The following is a 20,187-nucleotide window of genomic DNA, read 5'->3' on the forward strand; positions in this document are numbered from 1 at the left end:
ACTCTTTTTCCCGTCCATTGGATTTTCCTTCTCATCAAACACAACCGCCTTTGGAATTTTTCGCTAAACTTAACAAAGGTTGTTTGGTTTCGAGTTTTTGACACCAAAATGGGCTATAGCCGTTCCGATCCATTATCCATACCCGTCCCTTCCCACCCATTCTAGAGCCCAGGCCGCGGAGTATCCGAGTCAAAGCTCACGCAACCGGGGCTCTCATAATCAAGAATTGAAGCGAGGGAAAACAACTCAGAATTGTACATACCATCAAGTACGTGTTCAATAATAAAAGAATTAGGCTCTGCTGTTCTTGGCAGTAGAATTATTAAAAGTAGAGCTTTCTGAAGTAGAGCTTTTATAAAAAGTTGTTTGCTCTTTGATAACTATATTTTTAAAGTGCTGTAGTATTTTAACATGTGTTTGATAAATAAATTGAGAAAGTACTTTTGTATGATAAAATTACCATAAAGAATATTGTATAGTATTATACAACAGAGCATAATAAAATATAACATATATTAATATATAAATATATAATATAGTATAATATTACTGTAATATAATAAAATATTATTATAATATAATAATATAACATTGCATACTATAGCATAATAATTTAATATAATATTAAATTATGTAACATAACATATCAATGTATCATGATATAATATAATATAATATTATATTTTTAGTATAATATAATAATAAAGGTACAAAATATTATAATTATTAGCATACATTAATTTTTTATAATATAACATAATATTAAATTATTTAACATAACATATTAATGTATTTTGATATAATATAATATAATATAATATTATATTTATAGTATAATACAATGATAAAGCTATAAAATAATAATAGGAAATAAGAATATCTTTTCTTGCACGGATGGGAGTCTGATCCATGGTTAGGGTTCTTTGTTAGGGCTACAGTAGATTTTTAGATTTATAAAGGGACAAAGTATGTAATTGTTATATTTTATTATGGTTGTTTTGGTAAAAAAAAATAGCTTTTCGACAAAACTTAAAACAGCTTTTGTGGAAAGCTCCAAAATGGAGCTTCTTCCAATAAGCTATTTTTTGCTTTCTGAAAAGGCTAAAACAGCTTTCCAAATTTTTTACCAAATATCCTTTTTTATCTAAAAGTACTGTAGGAGGGCTAGAAAGTACTTTTTGACCCTCCAAAAGCTCTCCTCAAGAGAGCCTTAATTTATCTAAAATTCAAAATAAATTTTAAATAAAATTTACATAGCAATTTTAATACATACATACATACATATATAATTGTAAAACCAAGGGAAATTGTAATTTCATGACTTTTAAATATAAAGATAAGAGAATTATCTTAAAAGAATATCTTTGACATATTAATGTCAAATACTCATCGGATATACAAAACAAATTTAAGCAACGTAAAAAACCATATTCCTGTCTCGCATAGAATTTAGTGGCAGTGAGGCATCAACCTTTTATATCCACCTTAAAATATAACAAACATAAATTAATATTATAGGAGGCTTCTCCCCGAGGACCGAATTAAAGAGCATGGGATAATGATGAAATATCTTTATTAGTCTCCCCTTAAATTTGCCATGTAATTAACTTGTAGGATTCGATTAACAAGGATCAACAAATTGCTCGTGCTCTTCCAGCCCGTCGATGTATTATTTCTATTTTAGATATTTCCGAACATGGCTAGTGTCCCTTTGCTCCAGGGAAGGATACGCCTTCCTCGGTGCCCGGCAACCGTTGGATCGTCCACTACAGAGATCTCAAATCACTCTAAAATTCATTATTTATCTATCTACATATATCCCAAAGCAAGAAAGGGACAATCTAAAGTTTTTGTTTTCTGGTCTAGCCAAGGGTAGATGAATGGTTCAGTTGCGGCCTTTCGCAGTGATTTGAAACAAGGCACTTGTTAGAATTAAAGACAGATGTATCAAATGTTCAAAATAAAAACTATCTTTGTAAAGGACAATTTTGCTGAAAAAACGTTAGCTAATCCCATGTCTCTCTTCTCAATTAAATATCACAGTTAAACCCCCGGTTTCATATTGGTCTATTTCCCTTTCACAAGTCTGCTTGAGACGAGCTAACTTGAAACGAGAAACCAAATTGTTCTGGTGAAGGGAAACCAGCGGCTAGAGAAGTAGGCAGGGTTGAAGACTCTTTGGTGATTATGCAAGTATTTCGGACGCAAAAATTTAACAGTCTTTAGCTGGATTTATATATAAAAATAAGAAAAGATGTTACTATTATATTAATATAATAGTGACAAAATCATGAAAATTATATTTTTTTTTAGCTTTTACTTTTTCTTCTTGTCCATCTTTATGTCTTCCATCACCAGTGATGGAGATCCATGGCTGTTGCTATCCGTATCCGAACAGGAGAGAGCTGTAAACTTCGCTGGAAAAGGTCTGCGCACCCCAGCAGGCAATCAAGGTTACCCGCCAAATTCAGGTTATGCTCCTCCGCGAGACCAACCACAGATGGTGGGTTTTGATTGGTAGTACTCAGATTGTGAGCAACGGTGGTTGCACACAGGTAGATAGATATTCTGAATCTTTAATTCCATGCGGGCACGCATCCAACACAAAGAACAAATTTCATTGAAACAAATTTTCTTTGCAGGTTATATTCCTCCAAAAGCCTGTTTAGTTAAGCATATGACATGCAAAGTCTTGCGAAGTTGAATGCTGACCGGTGAAACTTCAACAACATTGAAAAATCATAACAAATAGAAAGTGACAACTTAGTGGGTCTGGATCAAATTTTCCCTTAGAACAACATATGCTTGTTCTACCGAGTCCAGATAACCAACTAGAAGAGAGATGTTCCCTTCCCCTTCTTGTCTCCACCAATTTCAAAATGTTTGCATCTCTGCAGAACAAATCCCACAAAGTTCAGAAAAGAACATAAATGGCCACAGATCAGAACCAAAATAATAAACTAATGGCAAAAAATACCTTTATAGCGTGCTGCGAATAATGCTTGCAACTCTGGCACTGAAGCTTTAACACGATTTTCTTAGTTGTTTTTGCCTGTTTAATGAAATTTTCACGATGAATATAAATTCCTGTTTTGCTCCATATGTAGAAGGGCAACGAAAAACAATGCATCATGCAAACAATCTAAACCATCAAATATAAATCAATATGCGGCAATTCAACAATGTTCCAGAACACTAATTAGTGCCTTTCAGTACTGCAAAGCTAGGAATCTACATCAGGCAAAGTGAAACAGAATGCAATAGTAGCCAGGGGCAGGGGGGGGTTTGCATCGAAGAAGATGGCCTGCAAAAAGAGAGGATTTATTTGCTCCCCCCTCCCTTCTCTCTCCTATCCCATCTCAGGATAGAAGCCATTTATTTGCTCTCTCTCTCTCTCTCTCTCTCTCTCTCTCTCTCAAAACAGTTAAAAGGAACCCAAAAATGACTAACTCACAGCTGGTTATGACATCAATACCAACTCTCATTTTCAGGTGCTGGGTTTGTTGGAGGCTCTCTTGTTGGCTCATGTCTAACACCTAGAACTTCACCACTTGAACCACTTTGAAGCCCATCTTGTCCATAACCCTCTCAAGATATATGGATCTATTAGGAGGAAAACTCTGTGAATGATCCCTCTCTTTCTCTTTCTTTCACTTTACTGGTGGAGCAAAGACTGCCAGCATCCTCTCTCTCCCTCTCCCTCTCCCTCTCTAAGAAGAAGCGGGCAGCTGGCATAGCTGCCTTTTCCTCTCTTTTTGCGCTTGGCCATGCAGAAGTCAAAAACTAGTAGATGTTTAGAAAATGAACAATAAATTTAGAGAGAATGTCCAGATTTTTTTTTGAAAAACTTCTAGTCTAGTACTAGATCTTTCTTCAAGTAATCCACATCACAATGATTGGAAATGACACATTAAGTTGCAGCATTTTTGCAATTTAATTGCGCATTGTTCATTGCATTATAAACAAACTGTGCCCCTCCTTTGCCCCCACATGGAGATCCTGTCTCTGCTCCTAATGGTAGCCAAGTATGCTATGCATGATAGTGAGGCAAATACTATACTGAAATTGCAATTCTTTAGCAATCTGCAAGCACAAAAATAGATAAGGACTAAGGAGGAGTACCTTCTTGTGGAAAACAGGCTTTGTCTGCCCACCATAACCAGACTGTTTGCGATCATAACGCCGCTTTCCTTGAGCAGATAGACTATCCTTACCCTTTTTATACTGGGTAACCTTGTGAAGGGTGTGCTTTTGGCATTGCTTGTTCTTGCAATAAGTCTTCTTTGTTTTTGGAACGTTTACCTGTAAGACAAGGAACAGACATCTTATTGTTAGAAGAAAAGTGCTTCTTGCAATTTGACTTAAAAATACTAATATGAAACTCCAATATAACCCAGAAAGTAAGTATATCATCACTTGGCACACCCTCAAAGAGCATTTAAAATTTTCCCTGACCAGATATACAGTGTCTTCTGAAAGTCTAACGAATCCATAGTTAATATAGACAAACTTAAAAATCAAGCATATTTAGCACCTGACTAAAAGCACAGTATCAACTCATAATAATGAAACACAATTGATAACTGACATAATAATCAGTGCTGCACGCATAGTTTCATTGGGATAAGAAAAAGCATGCAACTACTTTTTACTCTGGATTGCAGACATGAAAGAGATGAAACGCCACATACACACACAGATTCCACCCCTCCCTCCCCGTCCACCTTCCTCCCTTATTCAAGAAATGAACATACTTGCACTGGTCACTCAGGGTTAATTCTGTCAGCAAGAAAGCAACTGTCCCCCATCCATAACTTCTTAAGCATTTTACATTTCCCATACTTCACTTTTACCACATCTACCCACAAAAATTCGTTGCAAAAATCTACCACCTCTTCTACTTGCATTGTGGGTCTAATCGTCAATTTGTTTGTGTTACAAAGAAAAGTATAATACAAATGAGGGGCAACTGACTAAGCAAACTAAAGCCATCTAGTCAATTCATGTAAACAATTTGTTCAAGATGGTTCAAGGAAGCTCCATTGCAGTGATTGCTTTTGATAGAAAGAACAAAACAGTTTAATTCAAGCAACGTTTTTCTCAATAGAGAATCGGCAGTTGAATTTTGTTTCAGAAGACCACCACATCAATGAACAGATTCACACAGAATTTGACCAACACCACATGAGGCAGAACATGAACTAGTTACCATATCATTGTTATCACAAAAATCGAGCAAGTATTATCAGTTGATCAATATAATGTACTCAGAACGTGAAGATAATTGTAGTTATGACAATGGAACGCATTACAAAAGATCCAGTTTCTTAAGAGACTGCATGTCAGAAACATGATGTGAATTATGAAACTTTAGACAAGAAAGTGTCAATATTGAGCAATGGAGAAAGTGTCGAATACCTTCAAAATCCTTGAATCTTGTCAGAGAAATGAAAACAAACTAAGTACATGTTTATATACCTTTGGGCCTTCATTACAAAACAAGAGAAGAATAAGAGGCCTAATAAGCTCTAGCATTCATGCCTAAATAAAGGAACACAGCCATCATAACATGCGTGTACAGATATGCATACATGTGTGTGATGTATGTATATATGTAAATATAAATGTTGAAATAACCCCAAAAGAATGATAAATATTAACTTAAAGAACATTACAACCATAAAGCAGAGAGAATAAAAAGAAATATTTAGCACATGCACATATAGATACTAGTTTCAAATTGCCTGCGTAATTATATTATTTCATAATGAGCTAAAAAAATTTAGGAAAATTTGTAAAGCTTAGAGTAAAACCAAGTGTAGCCCTTCACTGGAATGATCTGCAACAGAGATTGGGGATTCACAAAACTGACTCCAAATACTTAGGCGAAGGCTTTGATAATTATGGTTATAGGAACTAAAAATCTGATTTCCCATCAAACAACGAGACTTTCAATCGCTTAGCGAAAACCTAAACGAAATTAATCGAAAATATTAACCTAACGGCAGATACGTAAACAAAAATGGCACTACCGACCAAGAAACTGCATCAAAAAACAACGGAAAAACTCATTCGCAATATTTCAACAAATTAGTTTCTTTGAGTCTCTGTTAATTCCAGGGATGACTTGCGTGCGCTCATAACAAACTATAGTTAAAATAATACACATCACGGATAGGAAAGCTACCGTTGCATATCAAAAGAACTCGATCGAATACCAGAGCGAGAGAGATGGAAAGGCCATTACCATGGTTGCAGGACTAAGGTTTCGATCCACCAAACGCTCTTATCCCCTTCCTCCTCTCTCCTATCTCCGTCACGGCCGACTCGAGCAGGCGAAACTCCAATTCGGCGAGGCGACGGCGGTCATTTTATTAGGGTTTCGATTGAAACGTCCCGTATGAGTCTGGTGTTTAGCACGTGCGATGCACTTGAGATGATGGAACATGGATGGCTCCGATCTGTTGGTGATCACAGCCCATCCGCTAGCGATTGAACGGTAATGATCTCTTACCCGCTGTAGAGGTAGAGCTCTCCACTTATAAATTTTAGATTTTTTTCTGCATGAATACCCTCCTAAATATCGAATGTTGCATGCATACCCTTCTAAAATTGATATTTGCATGTATACCCTCTTAAAACACTTGTTTTGCTATTCTATTTTTTTTTTAATTCTTGTTTTTACATATATACCATGCCATCTAACGTCGTTAAAAAATTAACGATTTTCAATTAAAATAACTAAAATATTTTTAATGGGTAGACGTGCAAACAGAAAGATTTATAAGGGATCGCGATCGCAATCCCGATGGCAAGAAAAAAAGACAGAGACAATAGCATAATTTCAAAAATTTATTTTATTTTTAATTAATATAAATATGATTTTTCTTAACACCGTTAGAACAATCGTTATCTTAGGGGCATTTGTACAATAATAGAGTTTTATGAGGATATACATGTAAATATCAATTTTGGAAGGATATTCATGCAAAATCCGATATTTAGAAGGGTGTTCATGCAAAAAATGAAAAAATTTTATTTGCCCGATTTTCTTCTTTTCATTGAGCGAGCCAACAGTGAAAATTGAGGTAATTGGAGTTAGATATTTGATCAATTCTTGGCTTAAATTAGTATGCTCGATTATTATTTCAGATAAATTTATCATAGATTGGTTATTTTTCCCCTTTTTTTTCTTTTTTTTATGGTCAAGATCTTGTTGAAGTTGTTTGATCGCGGCTAAAACCATCGCCCTCCAAGTAAAATGAGTTATGATTCTGGAAGTGTTTGCCATGTCGTTCATTATCTATATGGTTTTTGCTTGCGACGTTGTGGTTTACGGAGTTTCTTGACAAGTAGATCCGAAAGTGCTTCTTGGCAAGCTGATCAAGAAAACCATCTGCTGAATGCACAGAAGTCCCACTTGCTTCAACAGAGATTGTCTAGATTAGTACGAAATTCCATATATATCTTTAGATGGAGAGATGGAGATAGAGCTGAGACCGTTAATAAGATTTTGACAAAAAAAAATTATTGACTACGGTCATGAAATTGATGATGATGATATTATGATGAAAATAATAATCCATCCATACCATGACAAATGCCTGCCAATGACCAAATTAGATGGGCTTGGACCACAAAATGGAGGGCCAACAGGTTGGCTGTGGGTTGGGTCTAAGTTGGTCACTATTGACCATGGCGGATTGGGTTCGATTCGGGTCTATGAACCATGATGTGTGATCTCAACCCGATCCGACATGAACATGCTAATTGCCACCTCTATGAAGTATATATATGCATTGTTACTCTGGGAACGCACCGATATGGATGGTTTCGGCATCGCAGCACCTGCACTGGTATAGTTTCATGCCAGGCTGACACGGTACCAATGGTCTCTAAATTCATGGCGTGAATGTTAATTTGATTAATTGCTGGATATAAAAATTCATGTGTTTAAGTTCAATCTGTTTTGAGAAAGACTCACTTCGGAATGCATGCTGTTAGTGCCATGTCTTGATTCTGGCTCGGAAAACATAGCAGGATTATTGCAGGGATGCTGCTGATAAAAGGCCAAAACTGCTGTGCAGAGATTTCAGAGGTTGCAATTAGCATCAGCAAGAGGCCGCAATGTTTGATATCAGATTGAGGGAATGAAGAACCAGCCTCTTTCAATATTCTCTAGGTCTTTTAAGTTCAGGAACAGCAGGCTGCAGAAACCTGAATCTTGGACCTCATATTCTCATGGCCACCGGACAGAAGGCGTCATGAAAAATGAGAAGGATATATGCGACTGCTGGAACTGGAACCGGTTTTAAAGCAGCGAACATCAGATGTTCATCTGGGACTTGAGAGTCCCTAAAATCCTAGGCTATGTTTGCATGCTGGTTAGGAAGTGGCTAACATAAGATTTTCTAACTAATCAGCTAAATACAATGCCCAAAAGCATGAATAATTTTATCCAGTCGATGGGCCAAAAAGATAGATAATCACGTTAAAAGTTATTTTTGGGGGAGGGTCAAATAAGTAAGTACTTCAACCGCACCTTCAGCCCTTCCAGCCCCTATTTCTCTACCTTAATGATATTTCTTACCGTTTCTTTATTACCAACCTTTTATTATTATTGTTATTATTATTATTATTTTAACAAGACAGCATTACTGGTGGATAGAGAATACCAACCAAACAACAAACAACTTATATTCACTGGTTAGCTGGTTAATAGGTGAGCACCGGTGACTAAAATTATCCCAGGGATGGTTAACTATTTAGCAACCAAACACAGCTCTGGTGTATTAGAAATTTTTGTTTTTATAATAAGAAATACATTTTGTCTCTCATCTGTGCTTAGTGTCGATAGGCATGCATCCAAATTTATCGATATGGCTAGAAAGATTACTGCTCCATTTTTTCTGACAAAACTTGAAAGCAATGCGAGCGAAAATGCTAATTAAATTGTAACTACTTTATATAAGAAATCCATCACATTGGAGCAGCAAAAGGTTACAAGAAATACAAGTTAATAGGGTAGAAAGATGAGAAAAGAAAAGGAAACTAGATGGGGAACCGGAAGAAATGAATTCAAAGAGACTAAGGCTTCTTTTGGCAGAGCTTTTGGTAGGCTAGAAAGCACTTTCTAACCCTTCAAAAGTACTTTTAGATGGAATAAGAGTGTTTGATAAAAAAATCGAAAAACTATTTTAGCTTTGCTAGAAAGCTAAAATAGCTTCTTGAGAAGCTCCAAAATGGAATTTCTTCTGAAAAACAATTTTAGTATGTGTCGGAAAGTTGTTTTAATTTATATTTTTTTTAGACAAGAATACCCATAACAAAATATTATAATTACATAAAATGATAATATTAATATATATGGTAATAATTATAATATTTTATACTTTTATTATTATTATATCATACTACAAATATAATATAATATAATATAATATTATATCATAATATATTGATATGTTATATTATATAATATCAAATTATGTTATATTATTATGTTATAGTATACAATATTATATTACTATATTATAATAATATTATATCATATTACAGTAATATTATACTATATCATATATTTATGTATTAATATATATTATATTTTATTATGCTCTATTGTATAATACTATGCAATATCCTATATGGTTATTTTGTTATACCAAAAGTTATTTTTCAGTTTGTTTACCAAATATATTAAAATTTCACAGTACTTTAAAAATATAGTTATTAAATAGCAAATAATTTTTTTATAAAAGTTCTATTCCAAAAAGCTCTACTGCTGACTGCTCTATCAAACGAGGCCTAAGCATCAAATAGATTGGCGTTGGAACATAGGTGAAGAAAATCCCTCTAAAATTGATGGGATAAGTTTGTTCATGTTGGGGTGAATGGAAAAGACCCAGCTTTTGGGAGCTCATATATGTGTACAGTTTAATATGTCCTGTATGGTCTCTGCTATTTGTAAGATAGCTATCGATATTTTAAAGCCAATCATTTGAAGACTACAGTTTTTTCAGTGCAGCAAAAGTGGATCATTCAGCACCATTTTTCAGTATGAAATATATTTCTCATGTCTGGAAAAAAAATGCTCAATAACAGGGGTAAAGCTGACATAATGTGAAAATCCAATTGAAGAGTGGCTTATGAATATATGCAGCCATTATGGATGCTAACTCACCCAAGTATCAGTCTGCTGCACCGTAAAAGCATAAGCATGACAGCGAAAACGCAATTGCCCGAGTGCTGGAAATGAAATTGTCAGCGTTACTCTAGGCTGGAATAAATATGTTTTTTCTTTTCTTTTTCTTTTTTTTTTATTTACCGGCAGCTCATACTAACCCCCCATGAGCATGTCCAACTAAATTAAAATACAAAATACTCCACAACGGTGGAGGGACATGGTACGCATCGGGTCTATAAGGTCTTTTCAGAATGATGAGCAACAAAAGAGGCAACAAAGTCAGCAGCTCCGTTTACCTTTCGAAACACATGAATAGCTTGAAAGACATCACACTCAAACAGTAACAGCCGGATGTCCTCTAAAAACGGATGGGCGAAAGCCTCCGACCCCTTCTGTAGAATCCACTCAACCATCTGCACTGAGTCTTCCTCTAGAATGATACATCGAGCCTCTAGAACTCGCCTCGTATAGGAGATATCCTCCCATGCGATCATGAGTTCTTCAGAATAGATGACTCGAAAGTGCACCGTCCTCCTGCCTCAATTATTTTGGACTCGTGATTTCTAATTACATGGACAATACCCGTGCCTCTATGCTTATTTGTATACAATCATGCCAAAAGATACGTTGTGGACCGGCCAGATTCGGCTGATTGTGTGCTTTTATTTTAACACTACGTGACACTCAGTGAACTGGAATTTTGGACCTTTGCAAGCATTGAGCAGATTGCAACATTGGAGCTGACCAAGGATTCCGTACTCCTTAAGCAATTTGCTGAACGATGCAAGATCACATGGAAGTTCTTGTGCTGTGATCCGGTATTTAGTATTGTTTGCCTTGGAATTTGGAATATTTTCTCCCTGCGAGGGTGGCCAACCACCCAAAAAGGGCTCCATATGCCCCAAGCTCCACCGCAATAGCTCAGACAAAACTTATTTTAACCTTTAGGGCTCGTCTGGATGCTTAGCTAATATGTCTTTATGACATGAAGCCTTTGATTCGGTTGCCAGGAGGTGAAGAGAGGAGAACCCAGGAGGAGCTAAAAGGGGCTTGGAGGGTAGATCAGTAAACGAGCCCTATTTGTTTTTATCGTTTAGGTAGATTTTTCTTTATATAGGTTTTAATAAGAACCGAGAAGAATTTGAAACCAAAGCACACATAACGAATGATGGTCCCAAAATGAATGTAAGCAGCCCATTGCATGGTCATAACTATTGTAGCATCCTAGAAGAACTGTTATTACTAGAGATGGGACAAGAAGAGGACACAGATGATCTTCATGAGCAGTAGGTGGCTAAAACTTGTTGAGGATCTTCATGATCAGTAAGGGGGCTAAAACTTGTTGCGAGTAGGCCAGATGATCTTCATGAACCAATCAACCAAACAGCTTGGAAGCAATCCTAATGTACCAGAAATTATCTCCCAAAATGCATTTTGTTTCCTTTGCATGGACATTGTTGGAGGCCAATCTTATCTCTTCATTTCATATTTCCCCCTTTTTTTCCCCAGAGACTAGAGAGGTTATTCACATCCCACCACAACCCACCCAATCTGGAGCTTTAGGTCCCAAGCAGATTGAACCACTGCTCATAGAACTGGGACTTAATGTAATAAGCAAGCAAGGGCCGAAGCTTTACTTTGGGACTAAATACAAACCTACACGAATTCTTATACCTCCCTTGTTTAAACCGGGCCATTCTCACCATGCTATTAATCTATTTCCAATCCAATTCAATCATAAACAGAATATATCGGCTTATACTCAACTTCAAAAGGACTCATGTCTCTTAATCCATATAGATTATGAGCTAGATTCATTATGATACTATTTATAACAATCCGAAACTTCATCCAAACAAATACTAATTATGAAGTGTAATTTGAATTTTTTTTGAGGCTGTAAATCATTCAAGATCTTTTCAGTATATAATTATGAGATAAATGCATGCCAATATGGCACAAGTATCATGGGGAATCCAATCCCTACCCCTTACTTAAGGTGGCAAGGCATCCAACCAAAGTTCACCTTCATGTCCCCTATAATAGGTTCGGGTTGTATATGTCATGTAAAAAAATAATTCGTCTTCTTTCACAATGCCAATTATTGGATTGTACAATGGCTATTTAAAAATCTATACAGATGGATGAAAAAAAAAAAAATTAAGTGCTTTAAAAGATGTGCAATATAGGATTTGAATGGTAGATGTTGCGGAAAAAAAAAAATCAACCGTTCTTTTGTGCGAAAGATACAAACCAACCCTCCAAAATTAGACATCTGCTGCTCGCTCCAAATCCCCGTCGGGACCGGAAGCCTCGATTTGTGGGACCCATTGGAATTTGGATCTGAATTTTGAATTTTGATTCGGATTTGCCCTCGCTGCCATACGGAGTGCAAAAGTTGGCAAGATTTGCACTCGCTGCGCCCATCGTAGACCGTCCATTGTACCACAGAAGGTCCAACTCCACTATCATCAAGTCCGCGTTTATTCCGCATTCTGGACACAACACCACCCAAATGCCACGCGTCCATCCACGAATGGTCCGAGTCTTCATCTCTACCGCGCATGTCCAATGACTTATCGCCACGCATGCAACATGACGTGTACATTGCATACTGCGATCCTAAATTGCACAAAGTCAGATTTGCAAAGCCAACGAAAATTTGCCACGTACCGATGTATCAATATAGTACATCCTGCACTCTGTGCCCCCACGTCCCTTCCGCCTTCCTCCCTTGAAATACCCCCCTCTCACTCTCCGCTCTCAGGGAAAAGAAAGAGATGGCATCGTCTCGGGTTCTTCTCCTCGCCCTAGCAATCACAGCTCTCCTTTTCGTCCATGGCGTGTCCGCCAAAAGCGGCGCCGATCTCGACCTTGAGGAAGACCTCAGCTTCCTCGAGGAAGACGAAGACGACGTCGGCGATCACGGCTTCCCCGGATCCGATGACGCCTTCCCAGAATATACCGGAGACGAGGCCGACGATGATGAGGGACAGGACCACGAGGGATTCGCCGACTCGGACCATGATGGCCTGCCGGCGATCGACGAGACGGACGTAGTGGTGCTCACGGATGCCAATTTCAGCGACTTCGTGGGGAAGCGCCGGCACGTGATGGTGGAGTTCTACGCGCCGTGGTGCGGCCACTGCAAGGCCCTGGCGCCGGAGTACGCGGCCGCAGCGACGGCACTCCGTGGGGAGGACGTGGCGCTTGCCAAGGTGGACGCCACTGAGGAGAACGAGCTCGCTCAGAAGTTCGAGGTTCAGGGCTTCCCCACCGTGTACTTCTTCGTCGACGGCGTCCACAAGGACTACCCCGGCCAGCGGACCAAGTAAAGACTTTGTCTCTCCCTCAGATCCGACGATCCCCTCTTGCTCGATCTGTTCTGATTGGACCTGATTTGATTTGATTTTTTATATTAATTTTCATCCTCTAATTTCTTTTCCCTTCTTTCATCGTTTTCCTCGTTCTCGCCTTGAAAAGGATTTTTTTTTCTTTTTCTAGGGTTTAGGGGTTTTGTGGAATTTTTTGGATTTGTGAATCTGGCTCTGTGGCTTGAAAGAATTATTTAATTTCGTAGCTAGTTTTGTGGATCTCAAGATCATAGATCTCTGGCTAAAAACGTTGGGGGTACTTATATTGCTTCCATTGTATCAAAAAGAGAAACTCTAATGTAATACTGTCCCAGAAAATACCTGCATAAAGGACAAAGGAGAGAAGATTTTGAATGTAAATGATAATTTATCATATCTGCTGAGTGCTCTGTGTTTTATTTCCTTTGCAGAGATGCTATTGTAACCTGGATCAAGAAGAAGATTGGACCTGGAATCCAGAACATAACAACAGTTGAAGAAGCAGAGAAGATTCTGACTGCTGAGAATAAAGTTGTTTTGGGCTTTCTCAACTCGCTTGTGGTAATTGCTTACTTATTTCTTTGGCCTGCTGCAACTCATTACATATTATTGTAGAAATTTAATAAATGAAGATTCAGGACTCGCCTATGATTTAGTTATATTTTTCAGGCAAAAGAAATCTACTGAATTTATATTTGACTCTATTTGGAATTTTTGTAATTGACGTTTAGTTGCTGGAACTTGAACTAAGAATTGTTTGGAAGGTTAGATATATGTCCCTTATAAAAGACTTGACATATCATGGCGCACCATAACATCTTGCTGAACTTGATATAGCATCACAAAACGTTGAATTTTAAACAGTCAGCTCTCTTCAAAGTCTAAGATTAGTGTTCATCTCCTTTTGGATTACTGTAGGGTGCTGATAGTCAGGAGCTTGCCGCTGCTTCCAAACTTGAAGATGATGCCAACTTTTACCAAACTGTTAGCCCTGATGTTGCAAAACTTTTTCATATCAATCCCGAAGCTAAACGTCCTTCTTTGGTGTTGCTGAAGAAGGAGGCAGAAAAACTGTCCTACTTTGGTATGGTTATCGTAATTGTTCTGATTTCTGAAAAAAATAAATGTTGGCATAATGCCTAAAGGTGGTTCCTCATTTTACTTTATGCAGATGGTCAGTTTACTAAGACAGCTATTGTTGATTTTGTTTTTGCGAATAAGCTTCCTCTGGTTAACGCATTTACCAGAGAAACTGCTCCACTTATTTTTGATAATCCAATTAAAAAACAGGTAGGTCATGCTGGCATGATGTTGATGTGTTATTATTTAATAAAAAATTTTGTGTACCAAGATTTCAATTTTCTGATGTCATTCTCCTCTCTCTTGTATTTTGATAGATTTTGCTCTTTGCTGTGTCAAATGATACTGAGAAAGTCATGCCAGCCTTCCAAGAGGCAGCAAAGCTGTTCAAGGGAAAGGTAAGTGTTAAATATTCCTGCACAGTGTTTTGTTGAGACTAGCTGTCTGATAATTTTTTGGACGGTGAGCATTTGTTTGCTTTAGTTTGGCATATTTTCTATCCTTTTTTTGAGGTATCTATTGTTTTAATCCTTCTACTGGAGCTAAAGCAGTTTCTTACCTCAATTGAAGCATTTGTCTGCTGCAAGGTTGCTACGTAGTGGTTTGCATATCTGGGAGGACATGTACAAAATCAATTTTGTGTAGTTAAACAGATACCTTTGTGGTAGGATATAAGAGAAGCATTTCTTTTAGAATTGGTTTTTTATTTTTTTTAATTGTTTTTAAGGATGAAGATCCATGTCTAGCTGATTGAGGTTTACTTTTCTTATGAGAACCTATGCCCAATTGAAATGAATGAAGTTCGGATGCCCTCCAGTTTGCTGCATATAGTATGTCTTACTTTGCAGACTTTTTTATTCATTTTTTCCAAATATAAGAAACAAATACCTGGCCCATTTGTGATATTATTTTATTGTCTATAATGTGTTTTTGCATTCCTGCTCATCCTTTTCAGTTAAGTTTTCCTTTTCTTTTGTTTGTGTGTATTGGGGTGAGGGCTTTGATGCCATTTTGTAGGATTGTTGTCTATGCCAAATGCTGTTTGTTCTATGGAGCTTAGCTCTTAACGTTTCATATATTTGTTGCAGCTCATCTTTGTATATGTGGAGAGGGATGATGAGGATGTTGGTAAACCAGTTTCGGATTACTTCGGAGTGACTGGATATGGTCCGCAAGTAAGTCCTCTTTTTTTTTCTCTCTCTCAACTATGTATGCATTATAGATTAGTGAGCATTGTCTTTACTGAAAACTTTGTTCGTCTTGTTGAAGAGATGAAACCTAAACAATGTAATTGTGGACTTATCAATTCTGTAATCATTCAATTTTGACAGGTTTTGGCATATACAGGAAATGAAGATGCTAAGAAATACATGCTCGATGGTGAAGTGACACTTGAGAGCGTTAAGGTTTTGTTTCCCTTCATGCGTCTCTAATATGCTCAAGTGCACCCATTAGATAATTCCATGCCCAAATCATGCTTATTTGATTTCTTAGCTGAAAATCATATATTACCGATATCAATTTAGCTTGATGAAGTGTCTAGGTGCCTTATAAACCGAATTCTTCACTGCTTTTCTATAAATTTGGAGTTCTTGGTCTTTTTGGTCTGTGCCAGAGGAAGAAATATTACCAAAGCAAAGCAGGAATGCATCAGCATTGGAAATCACTTGGGTATTATTAGGATGTAGAGGATGTTATAGTATACGAGTTTGCACGTGCTCAAAAATCACGTCAAACCCAAAGTAGTTGAATAAAGCTTGTAGCTTACGTTTGTCTTGTGCATGTTGACAATGCTAACAAATTGGTGGACTTGACACTACAGTTGGTTACATTGTCTGAGTGCATGCTTTATTGATACCTTTTGTAACCTATGCTCGATTATTCTGTTCAGATGTCTCTTTGATAAGAACAATTATCATTAAAAAAAGATGGTAAAAGAAATAGAAGAACTCCAGACTGAAGGTCTTTGGTGCGAATATGCGGACTCACAACAGTTCTTAGTTGCCTTTTTATGGTTGGTGGGTTTTTTTTGGGGTGGAGGGTGTTGGGGTGGGGGTGGGGTTATGATTGGTTCCCCTTCCTTTTTTGTCACTTTCAGCTATAATTACCTAACTGAAGTAATTCTGTGGGTTTAGGTATTATGTAGTCCTGAGCATTCTTATGTCTTGGACACTCTGTATCAATTTTTAACACAATGATAATCTGCATTGAACATTAGTATGATTCGTACAATCTATATCGATTTTCTCATGATTACAATCTGCATAAATTACTATGTAAGATTAGCAATTAGTTTTCCTGAAATTGTTCATGTTATTTGAACTTTCAAGTAAAATATATTGAATTATCTTCTGATATGCAATTCTTTTGTTTCAGAAATTTGCGGAGGGTTTCTTGGAAGATAAGCTGAAGCCCTTCTATAAATCAGACCCGGTACCTGAAACTGTAAGTTGAAAAATTTTCTCTTTGTTTTTTGCATATTTGCCCTTATATCTCTGATCTAAGCATAGGTCATGTATTTAAACAGAATGATGGGGATGTGAAAATTGTTGTCGGAAACAATTTCGATGAGATAGTCTTGGATGAATCCAAGGATGTTCTTCTTGAGGTAAATGACTTTTCTGTAGTAATGAATTAAGCCATCCCATACTTGCAGCATGGTCTAATCTTCAGGTTTGGACCAGATCTATGCACCATGGTGTGGGCATTGCCAAGCACTAGAGCCAACTTATAACAAGCTTGCCAAACATGTACGTGGGATTGAGTCTCTAGTCATAGCGAAAATGGATGGAACCTCAAACGAACACCCTCGGGCCAAGGTCTTGTTTCTGATTCATATTTACTATAATAAGCTGGATACTTGGATTATTAGAAATTGTTTTTAGATTTCCATGTCTTTGCCCTGCAAGCATTATACTTATTCTAAGGTTGCAGGGTTGACTTGTTGCAAGTTAGTGGACTATCATTTAAATTTTTATTCCCTATTTCGTTGATTTATGCTAGCCTAGACTTGATTGAATCAATGAACTTTCTTGGTGTATTTCATGGTCATGGTCAAATTATCTTTCTTTTCGTGGCTCAGAAACTGGAGTCTGGCTTTCGAGCCTGGCTGAACTGATTTGACTGTTCTAATACTTAATCAGAATAAAATTATCTATCGTAGATGTTATGCCTATCATACCTGTACTTTTTTTTCTCTTAGCCTTTGTTTGGCAAGCTGCTGTAAGTTTTCGATGATTTAATACTCTACTAAATTCATGATTTATTCGATAAATAATCTATTTTGAGTTCAGGAGCTGAATTCTTTTTTTTTTTTTTTTTGTTTATGTGTTTCAGGCTGATGGTTTCCCTACACTGCTCTTCTTTCCAGCAGGGAACAAGAGTTTTGATCCGGTTAGTTATGCATCGGCTTTCAGTGTTCAATGATATAATGTTTGAGTTGTGGGATCTACTATGGATTCACATCCTTGTCTTTTTTCAACTGTATTACGGTATTTATTTTTCTTTTCTCTGGATTTGCATAGATCACTGTTGATACAGACCGAACAGTGGTGGCATTCTACAAATTCATCAAAAAGCACGCTGCAATCCCTTTCAAGCTCCAGAGACCAGCGTTAGTAATAAAAACCGAGAGTGCTACTGATGCATCTGCTCCTGCAAGTGAGAAGAGCACCAGCACAGATGTGAAAGATGAGTTGTAGAACCATTCATATGTTAACCTTTTGTTCTAATCCAGCAAGTTGGGAGAGCTCATAATCTATTTCGGGATAGGCATCTCAGAAGCAATATAGTTCCTGGAGTCTTGTTGGCCTATATTTTCCCTTAACTGTCCTGAGCATAAGAAGATACCTCTGTAAGATTAGACTGCAGCTCACAAGAATAAAGCTTCTACCTTGAACCAGTGGCTGACCGGATGCAACTTCATCTATTTCATGTTGTTCACTAAACTAGCTAAAACTTGTTTTAATCAGCTCAGTGTGTTTGCTATCTAGTTTATCAATGTAGCTAAAACTTGATCCTTTGACTCTACTATTTCCTTTTCTTTTTCCCGTAAAATATTATTTATTTGGTTTGGTTACTGTGCTTTGAGCTGGGGGATGATCTTTTGACCGTGTTGTATAAGAAAGTGGTAAGCAGCTGACAGCATATGCTTTTGGGGTGCGGGTTGTAATCTTTCGAGGAAAGAATGATTGGTCTTCTTTTGCGGCAATTGGATCATGCCCCACACAGCTTTCAAAGCATTCTCAACATCTCTATCTTCTGCCTGCACAGATCTTGGAGCGCCTATTGTGCGATCCAATGATAGATTTGTGCTGAGGTAAATCATTCCGTGTGAAAGATTCAACCCCTGCCACGGTTTAGAATTGTAAAATTCTGCTGAATGGACGCGCTGTTGTTAAATCCCTTGGTTTAAATATCTCTCTCGTGCGGCCTCGCATCAATTCCTTGACGATGGCTTCTTTTCGGTTTTGGTGGGACGTACGTGAGTACTCGCTGCGTGAGAAAAGTCGTGGCATGGGGCACGAGTGCTTCCTGAATCGTGACCAACCCTGATCGCAGTTTGTGGAGACGGGAGTTGGAGTTGGTAGTTCTTGCCAATACTGATATAAAATAAAACCAGCGACAAGCGTTTTAACTTCATGGACCATGTTGTTTTTCAAAAAAAAAAAAAACAATGAAATAATAAAAAAATATTTTGGAGATCTCCTGTTTAAGTAGACATAGTTTGTAGTTTTTAATTGAATTTGAATGCAAAATTCAGACACGTATAATTCAAATGCAATTAATGGTGGAACGGGTCCATTTGTGCGTCAGAGGGTCCCGGAATCAGATATATAATTGCCCAAATGATATGGGAAAAGGTAAAAAAAAAAAAATTATATGTTGTGAATTCTATCCCCCCCTGCATAGGATGATACTTCATGATAACGGCTAAAATAACTAGATTGGAACGTTTTTCATTTTTTGGAATTAATATTTTGTGTGTATCCACATATACGCACATTTGAGAGAAGAATAGCATCTAACTGTTACTAACGGTCCCCTTATTTGAGGCCACGCCACCGAGGGGCGAGCCACCTAGGTATCCTCGCCTGATTGGCACAAGATCCCACGACTTACATTTTTTATTTAGCTGGACTGAATTTTTAAATAAAATAATGGTTAATATAGCTGTCATTGTTGCTTGCTGCAAGTATATCGGATGATTTATCTTAATCAAGAGTGATATGAATATCAAAAATCTGGCTTATGGTGAGATTTGTTAAGATTTCAGTAATACTATAGAAACTGAGATGCAAATTTAATTTGAATTCGAAAAATTCGTTAGAGAATCTAAAATGATATATATATATATAGAGTTAGATTGGGCTATCCTCAAGTGGATATCTACCCAAGTAGAATCAAATCTAGATTGAACCATAGGGTTCTATATCGATAATCCAAACCATTAGATGTGATCTACTATTTTTATATTGTTTACGTACCAAAATCTATATGACTTGAAGGCTCTTTGTTTTACATCAAGTAATCTAAAATTGGATAGCCTAATTACCATTAAATTATATATAT

The 20,187-nt window shown here is 37.1% G+C and overlaps 2 protein-coding genes across 2 annotated transcripts; one reads left to right on the forward strand and one right to left on the reverse strand.

Moving 5' to 3' along the window:
- Nucleotides 1-2,615: 2,615 nt before the first annotated feature.
- LOC103708405 (large ribosomal subunit protein eL42-like) lies at nucleotides 2,616-6,404 on the reverse strand. Its single transcript, XM_008793312.4, has 4 exons — nucleotides 6,248-6,404; nucleotides 4,123-4,302; nucleotides 2,978-3,052; nucleotides 2,616-2,891 (listed from the first exon to the last, which is right to left on the reverse strand). Exons 1-4 carry the CDS (start codon nucleotides 6,248-6,250, stop codon nucleotides 2,832-2,834), a joined length of 318 nt encoding a protein of 105 aa, XP_008791534.1. The 5' UTR covers nucleotides 6,251-6,404; the 3' UTR covers nucleotides 2,616-2,831.
- A 6,496-nt stretch (nucleotides 6,405-12,900) lies between these two features.
- Nucleotides 12,901-18,694, forward strand: PDIL1-4 (PDI-like 1-4). Its single transcript, XM_008793311.4, has 12 exons — nucleotides 12,901-13,514; nucleotides 13,968-14,097; nucleotides 14,455-14,620; nucleotides 14,708-14,826; nucleotides 14,934-15,014; nucleotides 15,705-15,791; nucleotides 15,948-16,022; nucleotides 16,993-17,061; nucleotides 17,144-17,224; nucleotides 17,301-17,435; nucleotides 17,953-18,009; nucleotides 18,141-18,694. The coding sequence occupies exons 1-12, from the start codon at nucleotides 12,964-12,966 to the stop codon at nucleotides 18,315-18,317; spliced, it is 1,728 nt and encodes a 575-aa protein (XP_008791533.1). The 5' UTR covers nucleotides 12,901-12,963; the 3' UTR covers nucleotides 18,318-18,694.
- The last annotated feature ends 1,493 nt before the right edge of the window (nucleotides 18,695-20,187 follow it).

The sequence above is a fragment of the Phoenix dactylifera genome, chromosome 3 (genome assembly GCF_051530095.1).
Source record: "Phoenix dactylifera cultivar Ajwa chromosome 3, Ajwa_hap1_PhDact_Kaust_v1.1, whole genome shotgun sequence".
Taxonomy (NCBI): domain Eukaryota; kingdom Viridiplantae; phylum Streptophyta; class Magnoliopsida; order Arecales; family Arecaceae; genus Phoenix; species Phoenix dactylifera.